The sequence below is a fragment of the Camelus ferus genome, chromosome X (assembly GCF_009834535.1).
Source record: "Camelus ferus isolate YT-003-E chromosome X, BCGSAC_Cfer_1.0, whole genome shotgun sequence".
Lineage (NCBI taxonomy): Eukaryota > Metazoa > Chordata > Mammalia > Artiodactyla > Camelidae > Camelus > Camelus ferus.
Genome location: NC_045732.1, coordinates 91,811,848 through 91,834,031, shown reverse-complemented (window position 1 = coordinate 91,834,031; position 22,184 = coordinate 91,811,848). Strand labels below are relative to the sequence as shown.

At 35.5% G+C, this 22,184-nt stretch overlaps 1 protein-coding gene and 1 long non-coding RNA gene across 4 annotated transcripts in view; one reads left to right on the top strand and one right to left on the bottom strand.

Moving 5' to 3' along the window:
• Positions 1-2,215, bottom strand: part of LOC116662004 — a 17,085-nt gene extending 14,870 nt beyond the window's left edge. Inside the window, exon 1 of the long non-coding RNA XR_004317977.1 lies at positions 1,958-2,215. This is a non-coding gene — a long non-coding RNA (uncharacterized LOC116662004). The remainder of the gene's footprint in view (positions 1-1,957) is intronic.
• The window catches only part of SLC25A14 (solute carrier family 25 member 14), a 27,586-nt gene extending 5,402 nt beyond the window's left edge, over positions 1-22,184 (top strand). For 2 of the 3 annotated variants that reach the window (XM_032475109.1, XM_032475110.1), the window contains 9 exons: positions 1,005-1,098; positions 2,370-2,517; positions 4,745-4,839; positions 6,264-6,349; positions 9,125-9,220; positions 13,841-13,965; positions 14,747-14,882; positions 20,713-20,793; positions 21,731-22,184. In XM_032475109.1, the coding sequence (XP_032331000.1) occupies positions 1,005-1,098; positions 2,370-2,517; positions 4,745-4,839; positions 6,264-6,349; positions 9,125-9,220; positions 13,841-13,965; positions 14,747-14,882; positions 20,713-20,793; positions 21,731-21,772 (903 nt within the window). In that variant the 3' untranslated portion in view covers positions 21,773-22,184. Of the gene's footprint in view, positions 1-1,004; positions 1,099-2,369; positions 2,518-4,744; positions 4,840-6,263; positions 6,350-9,124; positions 9,221-13,840; positions 13,966-14,746; positions 14,883-17,527; positions 20,688-20,712; positions 20,794-21,730 lie in introns of those variants that run through there. The other variant, XM_032475111.1, reaches the window with a different exon arrangement.

Below are 22,184 nucleotides of genomic sequence, written 5' to 3'. Positions count from 1 at the left end.
TGCAGATTTGCAAATTCTCAAGTCAGACCCAAACCACCAGTCAGAAACTCTGAGGGAAAGGTCCAGCAATCTATGTTTTAATCTGGCTTCTAGATGATTCTAGTGTACATTAAAATTTGAAAACCACCAACCTTGAGGGCAGAACTGTACAAAAATAAAATCTGAGAGAGAAATAGCTGGGAGTGGCAAGAAAAAAAAGGCTGAAAAGATTGAAAATGACAGGTCTAATGGGGGTGGGATGGGGAAGAAGGAAAGGGGGGCGGGGAGTAGAATACATGGTTAAAGAACCCAATCATCAAAGAAAACATACAAAAAATATTTGTATGTATGTGCTTTAAAAGGCCAGGGAAAAGCAGAGTCAATAGATGGAATGTCAGAGAGAAGAGGGACATCATCCATTTGCTGTCATTTCTCTGGGAACCAGAAGGAAAGTGAAAAGGTGCTTAACTCAGCCTAGGCCTAGTAGGAGGAGGTTGTGTGTAGCTGAAAAGTAGCTAGGTGAAATAAAACCCTAAAGTTTAGTGGAGAGATGAGAAGGCTAAGAATATGAGACGGTAGCAATGTCAATGTATCCTTTGTACCTGATTCAAGCTAGCTGAATACCATGAACTGCTTTTATGAGATGCCTCAGCCTATACAATTTAAACTCTGGGTTCCTTCACTTATAATTGTCTGGTTCAATATCTAAGTTGGGTGTGCTGAATGTACTGAAGCCTTTTCTTTGGGTGGGGATGGGGGTAACATTAAAGAAACTAGAGAAAATGAAGGGCACGGGTTGATCTTTGAGCGAATTGCACAATTACCCCTACAGAGTGGCAGTAAAGAACATGTTCATGATCATCTGTCACATGAAACAGGATACTTCATTTTGTGTCATTCCACTTTGTAGGTTTTTTTCTCTCCATCTGTTTTATTTGCAAATTTTGTTGATATAAATTATGTGATCATACACTAACAAATGCTCCTCACTCTTGTGCCTTGTTCTGATTTGTGTTTATTTTTAGCACCAGAAAAGTGCCACTGTAAGTCATGAGATGTCTGGTCTGAACTGGAAACCCTTTGTATATGGCGGCCTTGCCTCTATCGTTGCTGAGTTTGGTAAGAGTGTCAAAACTGAGAGCTCTGCTCCTTATGGTATAGATGGCAGCATTATTTTTGGTAAAAGAAGCTTGCTCTATTTTTTTTAAAAACTTGTCTCAAAGCCATCAAGTAATATTTTCTGAGAAAGTACCGCTAATGGTATGGCAAGTAAAGTTAAGAAAAGTCAAATTTAGGAAGCTTTTTTGATAGTTTAATGATTTGTTAATTTGCTTGGCATAAGAAATATACATGAAAATATAGAGGGAGTTAGATAAGATAGGGGTTTCTGCTCTATTCCTATACTAATGGTCTTTCCTTTATGCTAAATTGTTTATGAATTTCTTAGTAAGTATCTAGACTTCTTTTTTTTCAAACCTCTTTCCCATTTTAGAAGAAAATTGACTAAAAGGTCAAACTAGATTCTTCTCTATTTAATTTTAATTTTGAAATACTTTTAGATTATGTTTTTATTATCTTCCAAATTTTCTCTTTCCTAAACTATTCATAAGTGACCTGAATCCAGTCAATTTGTTGACTTTATTGGCATATATTCTGGTGGTGTGATTTCAAGGTTGTCAGTGACCAGAGCTGTATAATCACCTTGTTAGTTTTAGACCTTGAAATAGTCCTCGAAACATATATTGTCAATGTAATGACCACTTCTGTGTGTTGATATAATAAATTTGGTTGAAGAAATTTTTCCACCCAACACTGTGCTGCTATTGGTCCTGAATTACCTAAGGAACCAGATAAGTACACCAAATAGGACTTTCCCATTATCTTTCTTAATACTAGGAAACTGTTTCTTACAAACAGATAAAAGAAAGAAAACCCACAAAACTTTGTAATACTATATAAGAGTATGTGGAGCAGCAACCCCATGTTTTCCTATCTTCTTTGTGAAAATTTGCAAAGATTTTTATAAGGGAAATATGGGGAGACTTGAAGTGGCAGGGGACAGAAAGAAGAGACAAAAGCCAGATTGTGTGTTACAGATAAAATTAAAACAACATTTAAATTATCTTGCATTTACAGTATATTAGGACTATCTTAAAGCATTTTATTGTATCACAGTTTCAACTATACTATGGGTCAAATCCTGCTACCTACAGTGCATTTCACTTTATCACATACAACTCTTGTCCTCTAGTCATGATATTTTAGTAGAGATCTAGGTGCTACAAAAAGGACTTTGTCTTACGTCTTAGAAATTATCATTGCCTTAAATTCAGCCAAAATTTAACTGTGATTCTTTGGAAAAATTTAGAAATGAGTGTATTCCTTCACAGGAACGTTCCCTGTGGACCTGACCAAAACGCGACTTCAAGTTCAAGGCCAAAGCATTGATGTCCGTTTCAAAGAGATAAAATACCGAGGAATGTTTCATGCCTTGTTCCGAATCTATAAAGAAGAAGGCATATTGGCTCTGTATTCAGGGTAAGACTGGATTCTTTCCTTACATCACAAATACAAATACTTTTTCAAGAAGCCATGTATTTCAGGCTGTCGGATGGTTTGTGCCCTTCATAGTCACCATTTTAACTTATAATTCAGTATTGATGTGCCAGTTTATATTTCATTTGCTTGTAGTCTTGAGCTTTGGATTTTGTGTTCATTTGGCTATAAGTGATACAGTTTAAAATGGATATCTCATTGCAGCATTGGCTTTCTCCTTTTTTCCCGAGAGTCATCTATAGCTACCATGAATAGTCATGCCAATTAACACAATATATTTCTGTGATATTCTTCCTGAGTTGCCAAATACTGACTTCTAAAAGAATTTTCCTCTTTATAGAAATATTATTCTGGTAGTTTAAACAGAAAATGCAGAATAAGGGAGAAGGAGACCCATCTTTTTGGGGGGTCAACTTTTGATTAGCCATAGGTTGGTGGTTTATTGTCCATTTTGTCATTTTACTAGTTCACATCTGCATCTAGTGTACCAGTTTATTGCTTAGAGAATGGACATCATTTTATTATTAACCTATGTTAAACTTAATTTCAAAGATAATTTACTTGGGGAAAGAATCAAGTATTACATCCTGAAGCAAGTAAATCATGGATCATGTTACACCTTGTTCTTACATCAACATGGATAATCACAAGATTTTTTTTCTGATAGCAAGCAATAAACTCAGAAATATGCATGTTTTGTCATCATTTTTTAATCTTAACCATCTGAGCTGCTGCTGTCTTTCTATTTATAACTACTAAAGTATAGTTCTGCGATTTGAAAGAATCTCAAAGGAGGTATGAGTGAGAATGTCTCCAGTTCATAAGCAGAACTTAAATAGGGTAAAATTTTGACTCTGGTACCTCCTTCTTGATAGGATTAAAGATGTATCAACAATTTCTGGGAAGTAAGGTTGATTTTTTTCTTAAATCTGTGAAGTGGGTTATGATGCATGCTTTTTCTACATTACTGATTCAATTTGCTCATATTTTGTGAAGGATTTTTTCATCTAAGTTCATGAGAGATATTGGCCTATACAGTTAGTTTTCCTTTTTTGTAACTGTTTTTGTCTGGTTTTGTTATCAGAGTAATACTAGTTTTATAAAATGAGTTGATAACTGTTCCCTCTTCTGTTTTCTGGAAGAGATTGTGTAAAACTGGTGTTAATTTATTAAGTATTTGCTAGAATTCCCCAGTGAAATTATCTGGGCCTGAAGAGTTCCTTTTTGGGAACTTTTAAATTATAAATTTAAAAAATTCAGTGGTTATGAGACTACTCAGATTATCTATTTCATCTTTTTAAAAATTTTTAAAAATTAATTAATTTTAATTCATTTATTTCTTTTTGTACTATCTATTTCATCTTAAGTTTTGGCAGTTTGTTGTTTTTAAGTAACTATTCATTTCTTCTAAGTTGTTGAATTTATGAGCATAAAGTTGTTTATAGTATTCCTTTATTATCCTTTTAATGACTGCAGAATTGTAGTGCTAGTCCCTGTTGCATTCCTGATATTAGTGACTTATATCTTCTCTCTTTTTGCTACTATGAGCCTTGCTAGAGTTTTATTAATTTTATTTTTTTCAAAATAGCTGACTTTTTGTTTCATTGGTTTTTCTGTATTTTCCTGTTTTTAATTTTATTAATTTATGCTCTTTATTATTTATTTCCTTCTACTTGCTTTGGGTTCATTTTGCTCATCTTTTTCTAGTTTCTTGAGGTACGAACTTAGATTATTGATTTTGAGACTTTCTCTCTTTTCTAATGTAAGTATTTTGTGCTATAAATTTCCCTCTCAACACTGCTTTGGTTGCATCCCACATATTTTAATGGGTTTAATTTTCATTTTCACTCAGTTCTATGTATCTAAAAAATATTTTGCGACTTCCTGGGAGCTATGGATTGTATAGAAGTGTGTTATTTAATTTCCAAGTGTTTGCAGATTTTCCTTATTGATTTCTAGTTAAAGTCCGTTATGGTCAGAGAAGACACACTATGTGATTTCAATTATTTTAAATTTGTTGAGGTTTGTTTTATGACTCAAATGCACTCTCTCTTGGCAAATGTTCCATAGGTGCTTAAAAAAATGCATATTTTGCTGTTTTTGTGGCGTGAGGTAGGTAATGGAAGGGAGTAGGCTGTCTAGATATGTATAATCTGCAAGTGCATGTTGAGTATAATTGACTTAATTTTTCTTTCTTTTTTTTTTTCAGAATCGCTCCTGCTTTACTAAGACAGGCATCATATGGCACCATTAAAATTGGCATTTACCAAAGCTTGAAGAGATTATTTGTAGAACGTTTAGAAGGTCAGTATCAACTCCTCATTCTCTTTTGGGGTAATACTCAAAGAGATTGTTGAAATCATGCTTAGTGAGAAGTGCTCCTCACAGGGTGCCTAAGAGTGGGTGACAGTCATTGCAAGGGCAAAATGAGCTTATACTGATTTGGGGTTAATCCTTGCAGAGATGATATATAGGTTAGAGGGACCTGCTTTTCAAGTTTGTCCCTTTTACTATCAAACAAACGAAAAAGGCTTCTGGTCATCACAGAGGGAACATGGAACAAGTTTCTTGAGAAAATTAATGCTGTCCTCATCGAGAAGAGGACTTCAATTGTAAGGAATCCTCTAGCTGCCAATTTTGATAAGATTTTGTTAGGTGGTGTAGTTTTAGGTTGTTATAACCTGGATTCTAGTGTACATATGTCCACCTTAACTCATATTCAGCATTATTGTATGTCTCTCTGCTTGTGGCTGCAGCATTTCCAACTGGATAGTGTGCTAAAAATTTACCTCAGGCTTGAGACTACTGCATAGTTAGGGACAGCTGGAGAGCCTTTCGGTTGGAAATGTCTTTTGAATCACTTTATTGTCCTAAATCAACTTTTTCTGGAGCCTCTTCTTTGAGGATCCTGAAGGATTCTCTTCCTAAAATAGTTTCTTTTTACAGATTCTTCACTTGGGTTTACCTGGTTACTATTTGCAGGCTTTTCATGGTGAGGAGGTGTGGTGAAAATTGAGTTTTAGGACAATACATATGCTCTGTGTTTTCTTTGTTTTCTTTTTCCTACCTGAGAGGATTTATTTCCAAATGTCTAGTTTTTCACATTTAACAGTAGAAGTCTTATATAAATAGAGGCTAGTAGATATCAAGGCCAGTTAAATTTAATGCTTAGATAATTTTTTTCTATTAGTGATGAGATTTTATCTTTTAACATTCAGTTCTTGTGTCTTTAGAGTTGATGATTCTCCAGAAAAAGACTTTAAAACTTCTCTACATGTTTGAAGTGATTGAAGGGGAAATAGCACATTCTGAATTTATGTGGAGTATTGGCAGTTATATCAAAAAATAAGATATGTTCCAGTGTCTCTTAGAAGTATTTAAAATAATGATTTATGTTTTACAAATTTTATATATTTCAGCACTGATTTGGGATCTTGAAATATTTGAGTTTCTTTATTTTTATAAGCTTTGTAGTTCATTTTTTATTGAGTTACAATCAGTTTACAATCTTGTGTCAATTTCCAGTGTAGAGCACATTTTTTCAGTTATACATGAACATACATATATTCATTGTCACATTCTTTTTCACTGTGATGTAGTTCATTTCTATAGTCATTTTTCTGAACAAGCTTCCTTTCCTCTGATAACTCAGTACCGTGTTCTCAGAAACTGATACCTCATACAAGCAGACCTTTCTTTCTTTCTTTCTTTTTTGTTCCTTTTTACAGATGAAACGCTTTTAATTAATATGATATGTGGGGTAGTGTCAGGGGTGATATCTTCCACTATAGCCAATCCCACCGACGTGCTAAAGGTAAGAGAAATCTGGCAGCGTTGGATATATCCAGTGTGAAGTGAAGAGCTTTGAGTCAGATTTGGGTTCAGATCCCTACTCTGTCACTTGCCAGATATAAAAACTTGGGCAAATCACTTAACTGCTTTAATTCTCAGTTTCCTCATGTATGAAATGAAGATAATTTAGTATTTATCCCATAGGATTGTTAAGGATTAAAGATAATATATGTAAACTGTCTATCATTATACTTGGTAGGTAGTTGATGTTCAATAAATAGTAAATGTATTAGGATGTGCATTAATCCATTGGTCTTCAAACTAGAGTATGCCAACCTCTTTGTTTCTTCCCAAGTGCTGTACAATGTTAAGGGAATCAATTTCCAGATCCCTTACTTTCATTTGTACTCTCTTCAGAAACAGATCTGAGAATGAACTTGTCTTTATAATAGCCCTTTCCCCACTTTACAAAAGAAAGGTATATTCCCCCATGCATTTCAAATCTTAGTATGGTATATTGACCTGTGGTGTAACTTGAAGTATCAAAGGGGTAAATTGAAATACAGTTTTTGGAGAAGCCTCCTTTAATAACTGATTATGTCTATAATGTCTCTGTCTTTTCCTGTCTTATCCATATTTCTATTAAGAATGAGATTTGGCCTTAAAGTGGTATATTTTAGCCTGCGTTGGAATATTCTGAATTCAAAACCAGAACAATATGGGTTAGTGGTGCTGAGTTTTTAAAATATAATTAGATTTCTTTCAGATTTTATTAAAACACAGAATGAAACAATAATACCAATCTTCAGCTTATTTTATCTCAGAATAGTAAATATTTCCTCCTTATTAATTTATTTAAACTTACGATTAGTTAAAAGCACTAAATATATGATTAAAATGTGTAAGAGGATCCCAAGTTTTTAAAAATTATTTTAGGGGGAATATGACCAAAAAAAGTGAGAGAACATATGCTTTATTTATTGAAACCACAGGTGGCTAGGTTAGTGAAGGGGAGATCTGTTGCAATTAAGAGAGTTTTGAGAACTGAGAGAGTGACTTGAAAAATAACATACGAGAGAAACCAGTGGTGGTTGATGAAGAAAAGATATGAAATGTTATTTCTGGATTAAATTGATAATAACTTAGCTACAGAAATTTTATATCATTTTAGATTTACAGAAAAAGTATTTATGAAGAGAATTGACTGTATCCTAAAACTCTAAAATATTTTCAGTATAATCACACTTATTAGAATGTGCTTGTCAAGAAAAATAATACTTAACTCCCAAAAACTTCTTTTGTTATCCTGGTGGATCCTAGACTTAATCACCTGGGTGATTTGCTTCACTTTCCCATCCCTCTGACTAGATGATTACAACCATTGACCAATGCTATAATCTACCTTTTCCTTTCTTACACTTAGGTAGGGCTGAGTGATGAGTGGTGTTAGGGAGCCGGGGGTAGTCACAATCTTATGTAGGATTTTTAATCACAATTGGGCTGTTTAATCCTTTTACTTAGCCTTGGATAGCTCTTTCTCTGAACTATGTGCTGCTTCCTTGCCTTTGTGCATATAGTTTTCTTTTTGCCTGCAGTGCCTTTTCCCCCTTCCCTCATGAATTTATTCTTCAAAACTACCCAGGAATAGGACCAGGACTAGGACCCGAGGAATGAGGTATTCCCCCTGGGTGCAAAATGTAAGGGTATAGCAAAAGCTCAGTAATCAAGAGAGATAACATTTTTATGTAATGTTTTTCAAAAATTAAAATGAATATAAAAAATTCTTGATGAGCAAAATAGTTGTGTTGTTGTACAATCATCTCACTCACCCTAATTCTGCCCTGTTGGATCCTGTCTTCAGTTTCAATTTTGATACTTGGTTCATTGTGGATTTTTATGCATTAATTTTGATTTTAAAAAATTTTGCACTAAGATAATATTTATCTGGATTACTGAGACTTTTTACATTCCCCCTACTACATTTTGTGCCTGAGGAAAGTGCCACACTTGCCTCACAACTTCTTCTTACAAATGACAAAACTCAATTTAAAGTCTCATAAACAAAAAATTATATTTTAAACATTTTTTTCTTTTTATAATTACATAAGCAATGCATGTTCAATGTAGAAAAATGGAAGGCAGGAAAAAACACAAAAAATAAAAATGCTCACTTGCAGCTTCAGCACTTAGACTTAAGCCACTGGCAACACTTGGGTGTATATGTTCATCCAGTTTCTTTGCTGTGCGTATGATTATTTTTAAGTTTACATATTTTTAATTAAAATGATACACCATACATACTGCTTTGCAACCTGCTTTTTCTATTTAACAATTTAATTGTTGACAATTTCTAATATCCACAGATATTATTCTACAAAAAAATTACATGGCTGCATAGTATTCCCTTAAATGGATGTATCATAATTTATGTAACGAATTCTTTGTTGTTGTTTTGGACATATAGGTTATTTCTAATTTTTCACTACACTAGTCATATTTTAAATGGATTATTTTCTACCCCCACTGATTACTTGTTCTTTCTTTTTCCCAAATTTTCTTCCAACTCCAGAAATGATGGACTTAATATGAGGAATGTGAGGCTGGTGAAAATCACCTTTATAAAATATACTTTGACACAAATTACATTCTTTCTGTATGTAGTTTGTCATTAATTTCATCATAATAGCAGGCTGATTTTTCTGATAATTCCCAAATACTGTTCTTAATTTTAAATGAGTGAAACATCTCATTTTGGTTCTCTCTGTCAAAACAAAATGCTTACCTCTTCCGATTTTAGATTCGAATGCAGGCTCAAGGAAGCTTGTTCCAAGGCAGCATGATTGGCAGCTTCATTGATATATACCAACAAGAAGGTACCAGGGGTCTCTGGAGGGTGAGTATTCTTTTCCTGGTATTGTTCTATACACAGTTCCTAGAATTTGCAAAGAATGCCTTTTGTATAAAGCCATAAAATTGTGAATTGTCATCTTATACTATATAAGATGCTTGATAACCCAAAAAATAAGGTAAGAGGCTCCTTATCACCTATGAAAGGACCAAAATTTATCAGTTGTCTTTATTTCTGCTTAATGTTTGGGGATTGTATGTGTGAGAGACATTATTACATTATTTGAGATAGTCATTTTGGTTTGTTCAAATTCACAGTGAATTTAGTTCTTCAATGTATATTTTTGCCAGTTTTGCACTAACACAGCAGTGTATGTTTATGGTCTCTGTAGTGCTTATGATCAAAAGTTGTTACCTAAAACAACTTTTTAAAATACTATAAAAGGTAAAAGATAGTGTACTGTAAAATATTGGGACAATATATAAAAGAGAAAAACATCCAGTAGTCCACTAGCTAGACATAATCACTGTTAGTCTTCTAGCTATACTTTGGGGTTTTTTTTTGTTCCTATAACTTTTTAATCCTATTTTAATCACTTAAGTTTGTAATATTAAATAAGACTACTAGTAGAGGAGAGTAGAATGGGAACTCCATTAATAGACTCTTAAAAAAGAAAGTTTTGCTTTTCTCCTTTCTTTATAATTTTCCCTAACTACTTACTGTAAAAAAATTTCAAACATACAGAAAGGTTGAAATAACAGAACAACGAACACCTACATACCTGGATTAAATAACTCTTGAAGTTTGGCCATATTTTCTTTACCTATTTATGTGTATATACACACATACACATACATACACACACTGCTTCTTTTCTTTTTCTGCTAAACTATTTGAAAGGAAGTTGCAGACATCATGGTAACTCTCCTAAGTACTTCATTATGTCTCTCCTAAGAATAAGGACATTCTCCTACGTAACAATTCCATTGTCACACACACCTAAGAAAATTAATAACAAGTCCCTAAGAGCTAACATCTAGTCCATATTCAAATTTCCTTTATTGATGAGCTGAGGTGAGTTTTCTTAAAGAATGTTTCCTTGTATTTCCCCTGTAGTTCCTGTAAGCTGGAAGTTAGGTATGTTAGCTTGATTAGATTCATGTTAAACATTTTTGGTAAGAGAATTTAAAAGATGACACTGTGTGTTTCATATTGCATCACAGGAAGAGGCACAAACTGTTAGGTTGTCCCACAATTAGTGACACCAAGTTTGATTACTTAGTAAGATGATGTCCACCAGATCTTACCGTCATAAAAGATAAGTTTTTTCCCCTTTGCAATTAGCAAGTAATTTTTTTTTAGATTTTATTTATTTATTTTTTAAAACACCTTTATTGTGGTATGGTTCCTGTACAGTCAACTACACATATTTCAGATATACAATTTGATGAATAGTAAGTAAGTTGTAGAGTGATATTCTTCTAACAACACGCACATATCCTATTAATGACCTTTCACCAAATGGTCTTAGCATCCATTAATGATCCTTGAGGTTTGCTTTTTGATAAAAGGTACTTTGAGGTACACTTTCTTGATTAGTTGAATTTAAAACCAGAAAATGGGACTAACTAGAACTTTTTCACAGACTAATGCTAAGGGAAAGACAAAGACAAAGCGATGTATAGAATTGGAGATTTTGTCAGGGTACTTTATAATAGCTATTTTATTTTTAATTAAAATAATTTTTAAATTGTGGTAAAATACACATAACATAAAATTTACCAGCTTACCTATTTTTAAATGTACAGTTTAGTAGTGTTAAGTGCATTTATGTTGTTGTACAACCAGTCTCCAGAATTCTTCTCATCTTGCAAAACTAGAACTCTGTACCCATTAAACAACAACTTCCCATTTCCTCCTCCCACCAGCCCCTGGCAACCAATATTTTATGTTCTGTCTCTATAAATTTGACAGTTTTGGGTAACTCATATAAGTGGAATCATACAGTATCTTTTTATTACTGGTTTATTTCCCTTAGCATAATGTCCTCAATTCATTCATGCTGTCACATGTGTCAGAATTTCCTTTTTAAGGCTGATAATATTCCATTATATGCATATACCACATTTTGTTAATCCATTCATCCTTTAATGGACAATTAGGTTTTTTCTGTATCTGGGCTCTTGTGAATAATGCTGCTGTGAACATAGATGTGCAGGCATCTCTTCAAGACTGATTTCAGTTCTTTTGTGTATGTACCCAGAAGTGGGATTGCTGGATTGTATGGTAATTCTGTGTTTAATGTTTTGAGGAACTGGACATAGCTACTTTTATGATCCAAGCTATTTACTTCATCTAGACATGTAAGGTAGAGACGTGAAGTACATTGTGTTACATATTCCTTTGACACAGACATGTATTTTTTATATATTAAAATATAGGAATATTTCTTTTATTTCAACAAGGAAATATGTTTGCATTTTTCTTTAAACACGTGGTCCTCTTTCCTGCTTTGATTATAACATGGGTCCTGGAAATATTTCACTTTCTTGCTAACTCCATTGTAAGAAATGGCAGCACAAGTATTGTAGCAGAGAGTAACTGGCACTTAATGTCAGAGTTGGAGAGACAATAGAATGGTGGGGACTGTGGTGAACTGGAGAGCACTTGCCCTGTTCATTGCTGCCATGCACCACATGAGTCCAGTTTGGCCAAATTTTCTGGACGTTTAAGAGAAGCTGAAAATCTGCATCCCTGTGTGAAGTGTCCATTCCTGTGGTTTTTTGTTTGTTTTAGTATGTTGACAGCTAGTTCGGCCTTCTAAGAAACACTGTGTAGGCCACACAAAACATGTCTACAACCTGAATTCAGCCCGTGGGTCCTTACTGTTCACCAAGTTAGTCTTCTGAGGCCATCTTCTAACAGAGTCAAGCAGGTAGAAGGGTCAGAAGGCACTGCTGGGCCAGCCAGCCTGATCAGCAGAATCAAACATTTCCTGATGACAGCACAGGTACATCAGTTCCACTTTATAAACTGAGTTTGGGAATTAAGACATGATCAAACTCTTTATTATAACAGGTATCCCAGAAAGCGGTTGTCCCCATGGTATGTTATTTTCAATTTTAAATGATATTTAAACACAATGATAAAAGTAAAACATTGATTATGAATTTTTTAAATAAAAATTTGGCACATGTGTTTATACCTTTTCTCCTAAAGTTAGAATAATACTATATGTAATTTTATGTCTTGCCTTCTTTAATGTTATAGGCATTTTCTTGTGTCATTAATATTCTTCAAAAACATGACTTTTGGTGCTCTAACAGTCCTATGTTGTAACGTGAGCTGGGATAGGACTGTTGTGCTAGTGAGTGAAAAGCTGGTAGTGTTACCCCAGGAGGACTTTGACTTGGCTTTCTCCCTAGCTGCATCATACCTTTGCTGTCATCCTAGTGTGTCCTTCCAGCAAGCACAGCCTAAATTCTGTGAATTAAACTTGACTTTGCTTCATGGGTTTATTTTATTTTTAATAGCATCTTTATTGAGATAATATATATACTATAAAATTTACTGTCTTAAAGTATGCAATTTAATGTTTTTGGATATCCATAGACTTGTGCAACCGTCACCACTTATCTCAGTTTAGAACATTTTCATCACTACAAAAAGAAACCCCATACTCATTAACAGTCACTTCCCGTGACTACTAACCCTCCCAAATCTAGACAATCCCTAATTTACTTTTTGTCTCTATAGATTTACCAATTCTGGCATTTCATGTAAATGGAATTATATAATATGTGGCATCTGTGACTGGCTTCTTTGGTTTAGCATACTGTTTAGTTTCATCTAAATGTTTTAGCATTTATCAGTACTTCTTTTCTATTTGTGGCTGAATAATAATTCCATTGTATGTACATATCACATTTTGTTTATCCCTTCATCAGTTAATAAGCATTTGGGTTGTTTGTACTTTTTGGCTGTTATGAATAATGCTGTTATGAGCATTCATGTACAGGTTTTTGCATAAATATGTGTTTATAATTCTCTTGGGTATATATCTAGATGTGAAATCGCTGTGTCATATAGTAATTCTATGTTTAACTTTTTGAGGGACTGCCAGTGTTTATCACAGTGGCTGCCCTATATTACATTCCCACCAGCAGTCTATAAGTATATATCTTCTTTGGGGAAATGTCTATTTAGATTTGCCCATTTTTAAATTTGGTTGTTTGTCTTTTTATTCTTGTGTTGTAAGGTTCTTTATGTATTTTGGATACTAGTCCATATATGATATATGGTATATACTAGTCCAGACATGATTTTGCAAATACTTTCTCTCATTGTGTGGGCTGTCTTTTTACTTTCTTGATGGTACCCTTTGAATCACAAAAATGTTTAATTGTGATGAAGTCCCTTTATCTATTTTTTCTTTTGTTGCTTGTACTTTGGGTGTCATATCAATGATTTTATTTTTAGTGTAGTAAGTGAATTGGGAATTTATAAGTGTTCCAGCATTAGCCATTGATTTGAAGGAGTGACCTCTGTACTTTAAACTTGGATTTTTCTGTGATTTTTAAAACTCTCAGTCTATTTTATTCACTTTTAGACTTATGTCACTACCAGTGTATTTCCTTGGTGTCTAATGTCGCTTATGTTTTACAGGGTGTTGTCCCAACTGCTCAGCGGGCTGCCATTGTTGTGGGTGTAGAGCTACCAGTCTATGATATTACGAAGAAGCACTTAATATTGTCAGGGGTGATGGGAGACACAATCTTGACTCACTTTGTGTAAGTATGATAGGTTGTATTCATTCCATAGTTTTAATACTTAAAGCACAGAAAGCATCTTTCACTGCAGTCCTCATGTAGAATTGATAACAGGTACATATGGCCTAAATACCTTTTTCTCTCTCATCACCAGAACTTCAAGACTTCTGACACATGTATAGAGATTCCAGATACTATGGGCACTTTGGTACTTGGGGGCAGTGTCTAATACAGTAGCCTATCAGATGTCTGCAGGATTTGCATTTGTTCATACACAGCCTCTGTATCTGATAAGCTTGTGTTATTTGCTTTGGTCAATTTTGGATCAGAAAGCAGATTTTCTCAAGGAAAAACAGAAAAAAAAGTGTGAAATTTTAGGGCCTATGAAACGAAACCACAGTTTGGGGCTAAAGACTGTTGCTAGTCTCATTCTGCATTTTCTTCATCTTGCACCTTTTATGATACTTTACTGCTCAAATACATTTGACATATGATGCTGTGGTTTGAAAAATTTACATAACCAATATATAATGTGTAGTACTTCCTGCTTAGGGAACTTACTAGACTTTTAAACTATTTCCTTTAAAAAAAAAAAAGACTGTCTGAGTTTTAGATTGAAAAGTAAAGCGGACAGCTTTTGAATTATGTCTCTTAAGATTTCCTTTCTCTTTAGATTGTAATGAAAGGCCAGGTTTTATCTGATGAGTCTGACTCATTGTACATTTATGTTTAGCCTAATTTCTGTTTAAGTGGGCAGAGGTGGAAGTGGGGCAGACTATCTTCTTAAAGTTTTCACCTGTAGTTCTAGCTTTACCTGTGGCTTGGCTGGGGCTCTGGCTTCCAATCCAGTTGATGTGGTTCGAACTCGCATGATGAACCAAAGGGCAATTGTGGGACATGTGGACCTCTACAAGGGCACTTTGGATGGCATTTTAAAGGTATGCACACTATGAACTTGGATTATATTTTTAATTTTCTTTGATGTCTTAAACCTTCCTGCAGTGCTTATTCTTAGTTGGTACATTTCATTCTGAAGATGGAAGAGTCATTATGTCTATTTTTAGTAATCTCTCAGAGTAATTCCCAGATAGGAGTGCTGTCTCCTTGGCAATCTGCTGGTGCACCATGGTCCTTAAGATTATTATTCCAATTTGAATGCTTAAGACTGTAGGATACTTTTATCAATAGCACCATGTAGAATTACTGATAGAAAGGACTTAGCATATCCCACACTTGCTCATTTCAGACAAGGCAGAGATGTTTTAATAGAAAATCTGGTACTCAATTTCAGTTCAGCATTGTGCTATTGTTCACACTTTGAAAGTTTCTGCTATGTTATGTTTGTTGGAAGCTGAATATCATACATGTATTATGTATTATATAATCACTGGTGATAATACTTCTACAAAAAACAAATTTGAGGCTAAAATATGATAATACCATATGGTTTCTCTGCTGTTATCAGTTTAGTTAACTTATCTATCAGGAACCATTTTAGCAGGTACAGAGAAATTACAGCATACTGCAGATATATAAACAGATAATCAACACATCTTGGTAAGTGATAAACTCAGGGATCTATGGGAGGAAATTTTAGTCCAATTTGGAAATTTGGGGTAGATTTCCTGGAGATGGAGGCATCTTGAATAATAATAACTCAAATCAGTTGAGTGCTTTATTGTGTATCAGGAACTGTCGTAATGAGACATATGTATTCATTCATTTAATCTTCACTATTAAAACATACTGGAACACTGAGAGATTAACCTTTCCAAGGTTTCACAGCTAGTAAGTGGGAGAGCTGGGATTTCAACTCAGACCATTGGCTTCAAACCAACATTCTTAACTCTACACTATGGTGCCTTCCTCATGTTGGTGGAGGGTTAGTTAGGTTATAAAGGATATTGAATGCTATGCTGAGATGTTTGGACTCTTTTTTTTTTTCACTTGATGAGGAGCTATTGAAAGATTTTAATCAGGTCAGATTTGCATTTTAAATAGGTCACTATGGCTTTGTGGAGAATGGATCTAAGACAGTGGTTCTCAATCTTAGGTGCACATTGTAATCACCTGGGGAACTTTCACAGCTTCTGCATCCTCCTTAGACAAATGATCTCAGAACGTCTGAGGTAGGGGCCAGGTTGTCAGTATTTTTAAAACTCCTCAGGTGATTGCAATGTTCACATAATATTGAAAACCATTAATATAAGGGGATGAGCCTGGAACAATGGTTCTTAAAACTTTAATATGCACCTGAATCACCTGGAGCACTTGTTAAAATCCGGTGGCTAGGCCCATCACCAGATTCTGATTCAATAAGTTTGGAGTAGGACCTGAGAATTTGCATTTCTAATCAGTTCCCAGGTTAGTTTTAGACCACACTTTGAGAACCACTGATCTAAAGATAGGGAAACTGATTAGAAGGCTCTTTTTTTTTAATTGAAATATAGTCAGTTTACAATGTTGTGTCAATTTCTGGTGTACAGCATAGTGATTCAGTTATACGTATATATATATTCCTTTTCATACTCTTTGTTATTATAGGCTATTACAAGGTATTGAATATAGTTTCTTGTACTATATTGTATCACCTTGCTGTTTATTTTATATATAGTAGTTAGTAGTTAGAAGGCTCTTACAGTAATCTGAGCAAGAGGTGATAAGAGCCTGAACCTGAGCATGGATAGTGGGGATAGAGTTGAGAGTAATTTCGTTGATAAAGTCAACAGGATCGGTTGACTGGGTGTGGAGAGGTGTGAGAGAAAGGAGGTATCAAAGATAACTTACCAGTTTTTGGTCTTGGTGATTATGTGGTGACATTCATTGATGGAGGCATTACAGGAAGAAGAACAGGCTTTATGGGAGACATCACAGTTTGGGATACTTAGTTTGAGGTGCATGAGGAACACCCAGTGAATATATTTGGATATCTTAGTCTTAACTCAGGGATGAGTTCGGGGGTGTAGATAAGAACCTGGGGAAGCAGTAGAGTACAGGTGTTACATAACTGTGGAGCAGGGGACCAGGGAGAGCAGGTAGAGGTGTTCACAACTTTTTTGCTTTCCTAGCACACTGGAGTATTATAAAGCTCTTTCCATTAATGGTGATTCACAGAAGTGGTGATTCTCATCCTCTGTGGAGAGGAGATGGCAAAAGCACCCCTCTTGCTATTTCTGACATGCTAACCCTTCCGCTTGAGTGGTGTAGAGAGAAGAGTAGACCCAAGGAAAGAACTCTGGGGAAATACCAGTTTTTAAGGACTTGGCAGATAAGGAACCCAGGAAAGACACTAAAAGATAACAGTTCAAAAGATGGGGAAACTTAGATGAGAGAACTTAGGTTCAGAGTAGCTACGTACTTACCCAAGTGTATAGTGGGAGATCTGGGATTTAAACCAGGGTCTGTCTGATTGCAGTTTATGCTCATAGCCACTGTGTTGTGTGATATTGTCAGAAACATATTTTCATGTTGGCAGTAACCTCTTAGTACTTACATTTACTCACTCATTCACTTACTTGCTGTTAAAGTTCTTTAGAACAACTTTGTTCTATATTGTCATTATACTTTATTATTTCATTTTCAGAGTGCCAAAACACTTTGGTGAATGGAATTGTGCATTCATCTCTGACATAGAAATGAAAAGCTGCAAACCCATCCTTTTACCTCCATTTAAAACCCTTGAGTGTCTTCTCATTGACTCAAGGCTCCATATTTGACCCCTTTTTAATTCTACAGCCTTATCTCTGCTACCTTTATTCTACATTCCAAATATACTGAACAATTTCTAGTACTAGATTGTCTTTCATTCCCAAGTTTTCACCTGTGCCATATACTTTGTTAGACACCCCACCCCCAATATCCTTTTCTCTTGGTTCCTACCCATTCTTCAGATCATGTTATTTTTTTCATAAAGGACTTCTTGACTGTTAAACTATGTTATGTATGCATGATTTCGTGTACTTACTCTGTCATAGCATTTATTATACTTTTAAAAACGTCTTTTTTATGACTAATTCATGTATCATAAAATTCACCTAGTCAAAGTGGTTTTTGGTATATTAACAGACATGTGCAACCATTATCACTACAGTCAATTTTAGAACATTTTCATGACCTCAGAAAGAAATCCTATGCTCTTTAAGCTATAACTTCCTTAGCCCCCCAGCCCTAAGAAACCACAAATTTGCTTTTTATCTGTATAGATTTGCCTATTCTGGACATCTCATATAAATGGAATTATACAATATGTGACCTTTTTGACTAGCTCCTTTCACTTACCATAATGTTTCAAGGTTCCTCCATGCTGTGGCGTATATCAGTACAGGCATACCTCGGAGATATTGCAGGTTTGGTTCCAGACCACCACAATAATGCAAATATCACAATAAAGCGAGCCACATGAATTTTTAATTTTCCAGTGCATATAAAAATTATGTTTGCACTATACTGTAGTCTATGAAATGTATAATAGTATTGTCTAAAAAAGCAACGTACAGACCTTGATTAAAAAAATCAAGGTATGATTGCTAAAAATGCTAACCATCATCTGAGCCTTGAGTGAGTCCTAATCTCTTTGCAATAGTAGCATCAAAGATCACTGATCACAGATCACCATAACAAATATAATGGTAATGAAGAAGTTTTAAATATGATGAGAATTACCAAAAGTGACAGAAACAAATGAGCAAATGCTGTTGGGAAAATGGTGCTGATAGACTTGCTCAATGCAGGGTTGCCACAAATCTTCAATTTGTGAAAAACACAGTATCTGCAAAGTGTAGTAAGGTGAAGTGCAATTAAACGAGGTATGCCTGTACTTCACTCCTTTTTATGGCTGGATAACATTCTGTTGTATGGCTGTATCAAATTTATTCACATTTGTTACATTTTATTGTACAGTTGACCCTTGAACAATGCAAGTTTGAATGGGTCCACTTATATGCAGATTTTTTTAGTGGTTAATAGTATGGTACTACACAACCTGCAGTTGGTTGAATCTGAGGATGTGGAGGGCCAACATAAGTTATACATAGATTTTGACTGCATGGAGGGTCAGTGTCCCTAACACTAATGTCATTCAAGAGTCAACTGTAATTGCTTTTAATACTTGTATGTCCCAGTAGACTATAAGTTCCATGAAGGCAGGGTCATGATGTGCATCTTGCTTATCACTTTATCCACAGCAAATCATTTATTGAATGAATGTATAACTTCATGAAGTAGCCTGTTATCTCTGTTTATCTATAGAAGTTCCTGTTTGTTTTCACTCAACTGCCTCCAGCCAAAAAGTGTACCTCCCACTTCTAATGTTCTGAAGAAGTTGGTCCCTGTTTTGGAGCTTTATAAGGATTCAGATGGCTCATGAGAGTGTCAGAGACCCTGTGTGTGTGTGTGTGTGTGTGTGTGTGTGTGTAAAAGTTTGTGTTCATTTACTCAATAAATATTTATATAGATACTAGTAGAAACTTTACTCTGCTAGACAGTGTTAGGTAGTGGGATATAATGGTGAAGAAGACTAACGTGGTCCCTGCTCTCCTGGAGGTTACATTCTAGTTGAGAGAGACAGGCAAACACAGAGATAATAAACAGTGTAATTTCAGATGGAAGTAAATGCTACATAACACAGCATAATGAGACAGTGGCTTGGTGATGGTGGTGGGGAACTACTTCAGCTAGGATGGCCAGGAAAAGGCTGTGAGGAGGTGACATTTGAGAAGAGGTCTGGATGATGAGAAGGTAGCCACATGAAGATCTAAGAGAAAAACATTTCGGAAAGAGGGAACAGATATAAAGGCCCTGAATTGGGAATGAGCTACACATGTTCAGGGGTTAAAAACAAAGCTGGTGTGGCTGAGTGTGGTGAAAAAGTAGAAGGAAAAAGTAGTAGGAAATGGAACTGGAGAGGGAGGCAGGGGCTAAATCATGTAGGATCCTGTAGATCATGGAGGAAATTTTGCAATTAAAAGGAAATTCACTGGGACCCCATTGGAGAGCTTTAAACAGGAAAGTGACACTATCCAATTTATAATTTTAAAAGATTGCTTTGGCTTCCAGGTGGAGATTGTAGACCTAATTCCTAACCTCATGGGGTAGTAGTCCAGATGTCAGCTAGGGCTGTAATCATCTGAAGACTTGACTGGGGCTGGGGCATCTGCTTCAAAGATCACTCACGTGGTTGTTAGCAGGAAGCCTCTGTTCCTCTCTGACTGTTGGCTGGAGGGCTTAGTTTCTCAACACATGGGCCTCTCTTCATGACATGGCAGCTGGCTTCCTCCAGAGCGAAAGATCCAAGAGAGCATAAGTCAAAGCCTTATTATATACAAAATGTCCTTTATAGCACAGCACTGGAGGTGACATACATTCACTACTGCCGTACTCTATTGGTGACACAGACTGATCTTGATATGTGTTGGGAGGGGCTACACAAGGGTGTGAGTGGTGGGAGGTGGCTTTCATAGGGGGCCATCTTGGAGGCTGGCTACCGTAGACACTTTGTCTCTCTTGTTTATTATTATTAGTATTATCCCAACATTGAGAAAAGTACCTTACATATTGTAGGTGCATAGTAAATATTTTGAGTTGAATGAGTGGGGTAATGGATTTAGAATACATATGAATTCAAAATGTATGTCTTTAGAAAAAAAGGACCATTCATGGAGCCTAAGTTGTTGGGGAGGGGCATGGAAGATGAGTACTAAGATAAAAGTAATTGTCAGCTGTAAAGTGTAAGAGGAATTCACTCTATTTTTCATTTTATCTTTCCCTTAGATGTGGAAACATGAGGGGTTTTTTGCACTCTATAAAGGATTTTGGCCCAACTGGCTTCGACTTGGACCCTGGAACATCATTGTATCCTTTTAGAACATGAGAATGAAAGCAAATCTCCCAGGTAACTGTAGGCTGTGGGAAGGAAATTTTGATTATTAAAGCCTTTAGGCAGGTAAGAATCTACTCAGGTGTTCTCATGGTGACCATAAGAACTAAGTACAGAAATGGCTTTCAGTTGGAGTCTAATACAAACTAAAGGGAGTAGAAAAGATATGCCAACGTTTCTTCTTCAAAACAAAACAGCAACAAACAGCCTAATCTGGAAGGGGCTAGGAAGTTTTTGGAAACCCTGCTGGGAGATGCCCACAGGAAGGTCCATGGTGAGGTGGTCCGTATTTCCCACTCCTGACTATAGGACCAAAATAACTTGGGAAATAATAAGACAGAAAACACTCTTAGGGTAATGGAATCCAGAGCCAAGTAGGGCCATTTCCTCATAGGTGAATCTCTTCCCTTTAGCTGTGTTTGAGAGCCTCCTCTATGGAGAACCATGAGTTGGGTAGCGTGTGGTGGCATTTGTAACCCTGAGTACTGCAGGGTTGAGTAATTCCCTACCCTTCTGGAGTCTAAAAGTTGAGGGAGATAATATCTCTCTCCCTCTTTGGGATTGCTCTGATCACCTAATGTCTGTAACAGTTACTCTAGCATTGAATTATATGTTGTTGATGTTCTTGGATGTGTGTGTGTGTGTGTGTGTGTGTGTGTGTGTGTGTGCTCTTTGCCCCTGAAGACTATAAGTATGTTAGAGTTTTAATCTGTTTATATTGCTAAATGCCAATGATCAAAATGAGTACTCAGTGTGTGATCTGCCAGATATATTTTTAAAAAGATTTTAAGCAAGTGCAACTTAGAATAGCACAGACTAAGTACCTCAGTTTAAGAGAATGCAATGTACAATTTTAGAACTGAATGTGGCTTTCAGTATCAACCCCGTGATCTTCCATGACTTACACCTCAGTTTTTCATTACATACGAGCAGCTCAAGAGGCTTCAAATCTAAGGACTGAATTATATGTGAGCCAAGTTCTTCCAACCTTTCTACTTGTTTCTTTTCCCTTTTTCTGTGTTCTAATGTATTTTGACAAAGTTGTAAGTGTTTACTGAACCACTGGTCTCCCAAGGCCCTCCTGATGAAAGAATGATAGGATGGTTCAAAATTGCTCATGTGTTTGTGTTGCCATGGGAACTTTTCCCTGAGAGGAGGTATTAACATTGAGACTCTGGCCCCAGATTGGTATCTTCTGTGAAGATGGATACTGATGGATGACACTCAAAATGGCCTTCTCTTCAAATGTGGGTTAAATGTAGTTTGTTAGCCCCAGACTTGGGCTAGAGCAGAAGGCATAAGCCAGAGCAGTTACTGATATGTATGTTACAGACATCGGTTCTCATTAAAGTATTTATTGCCAAAA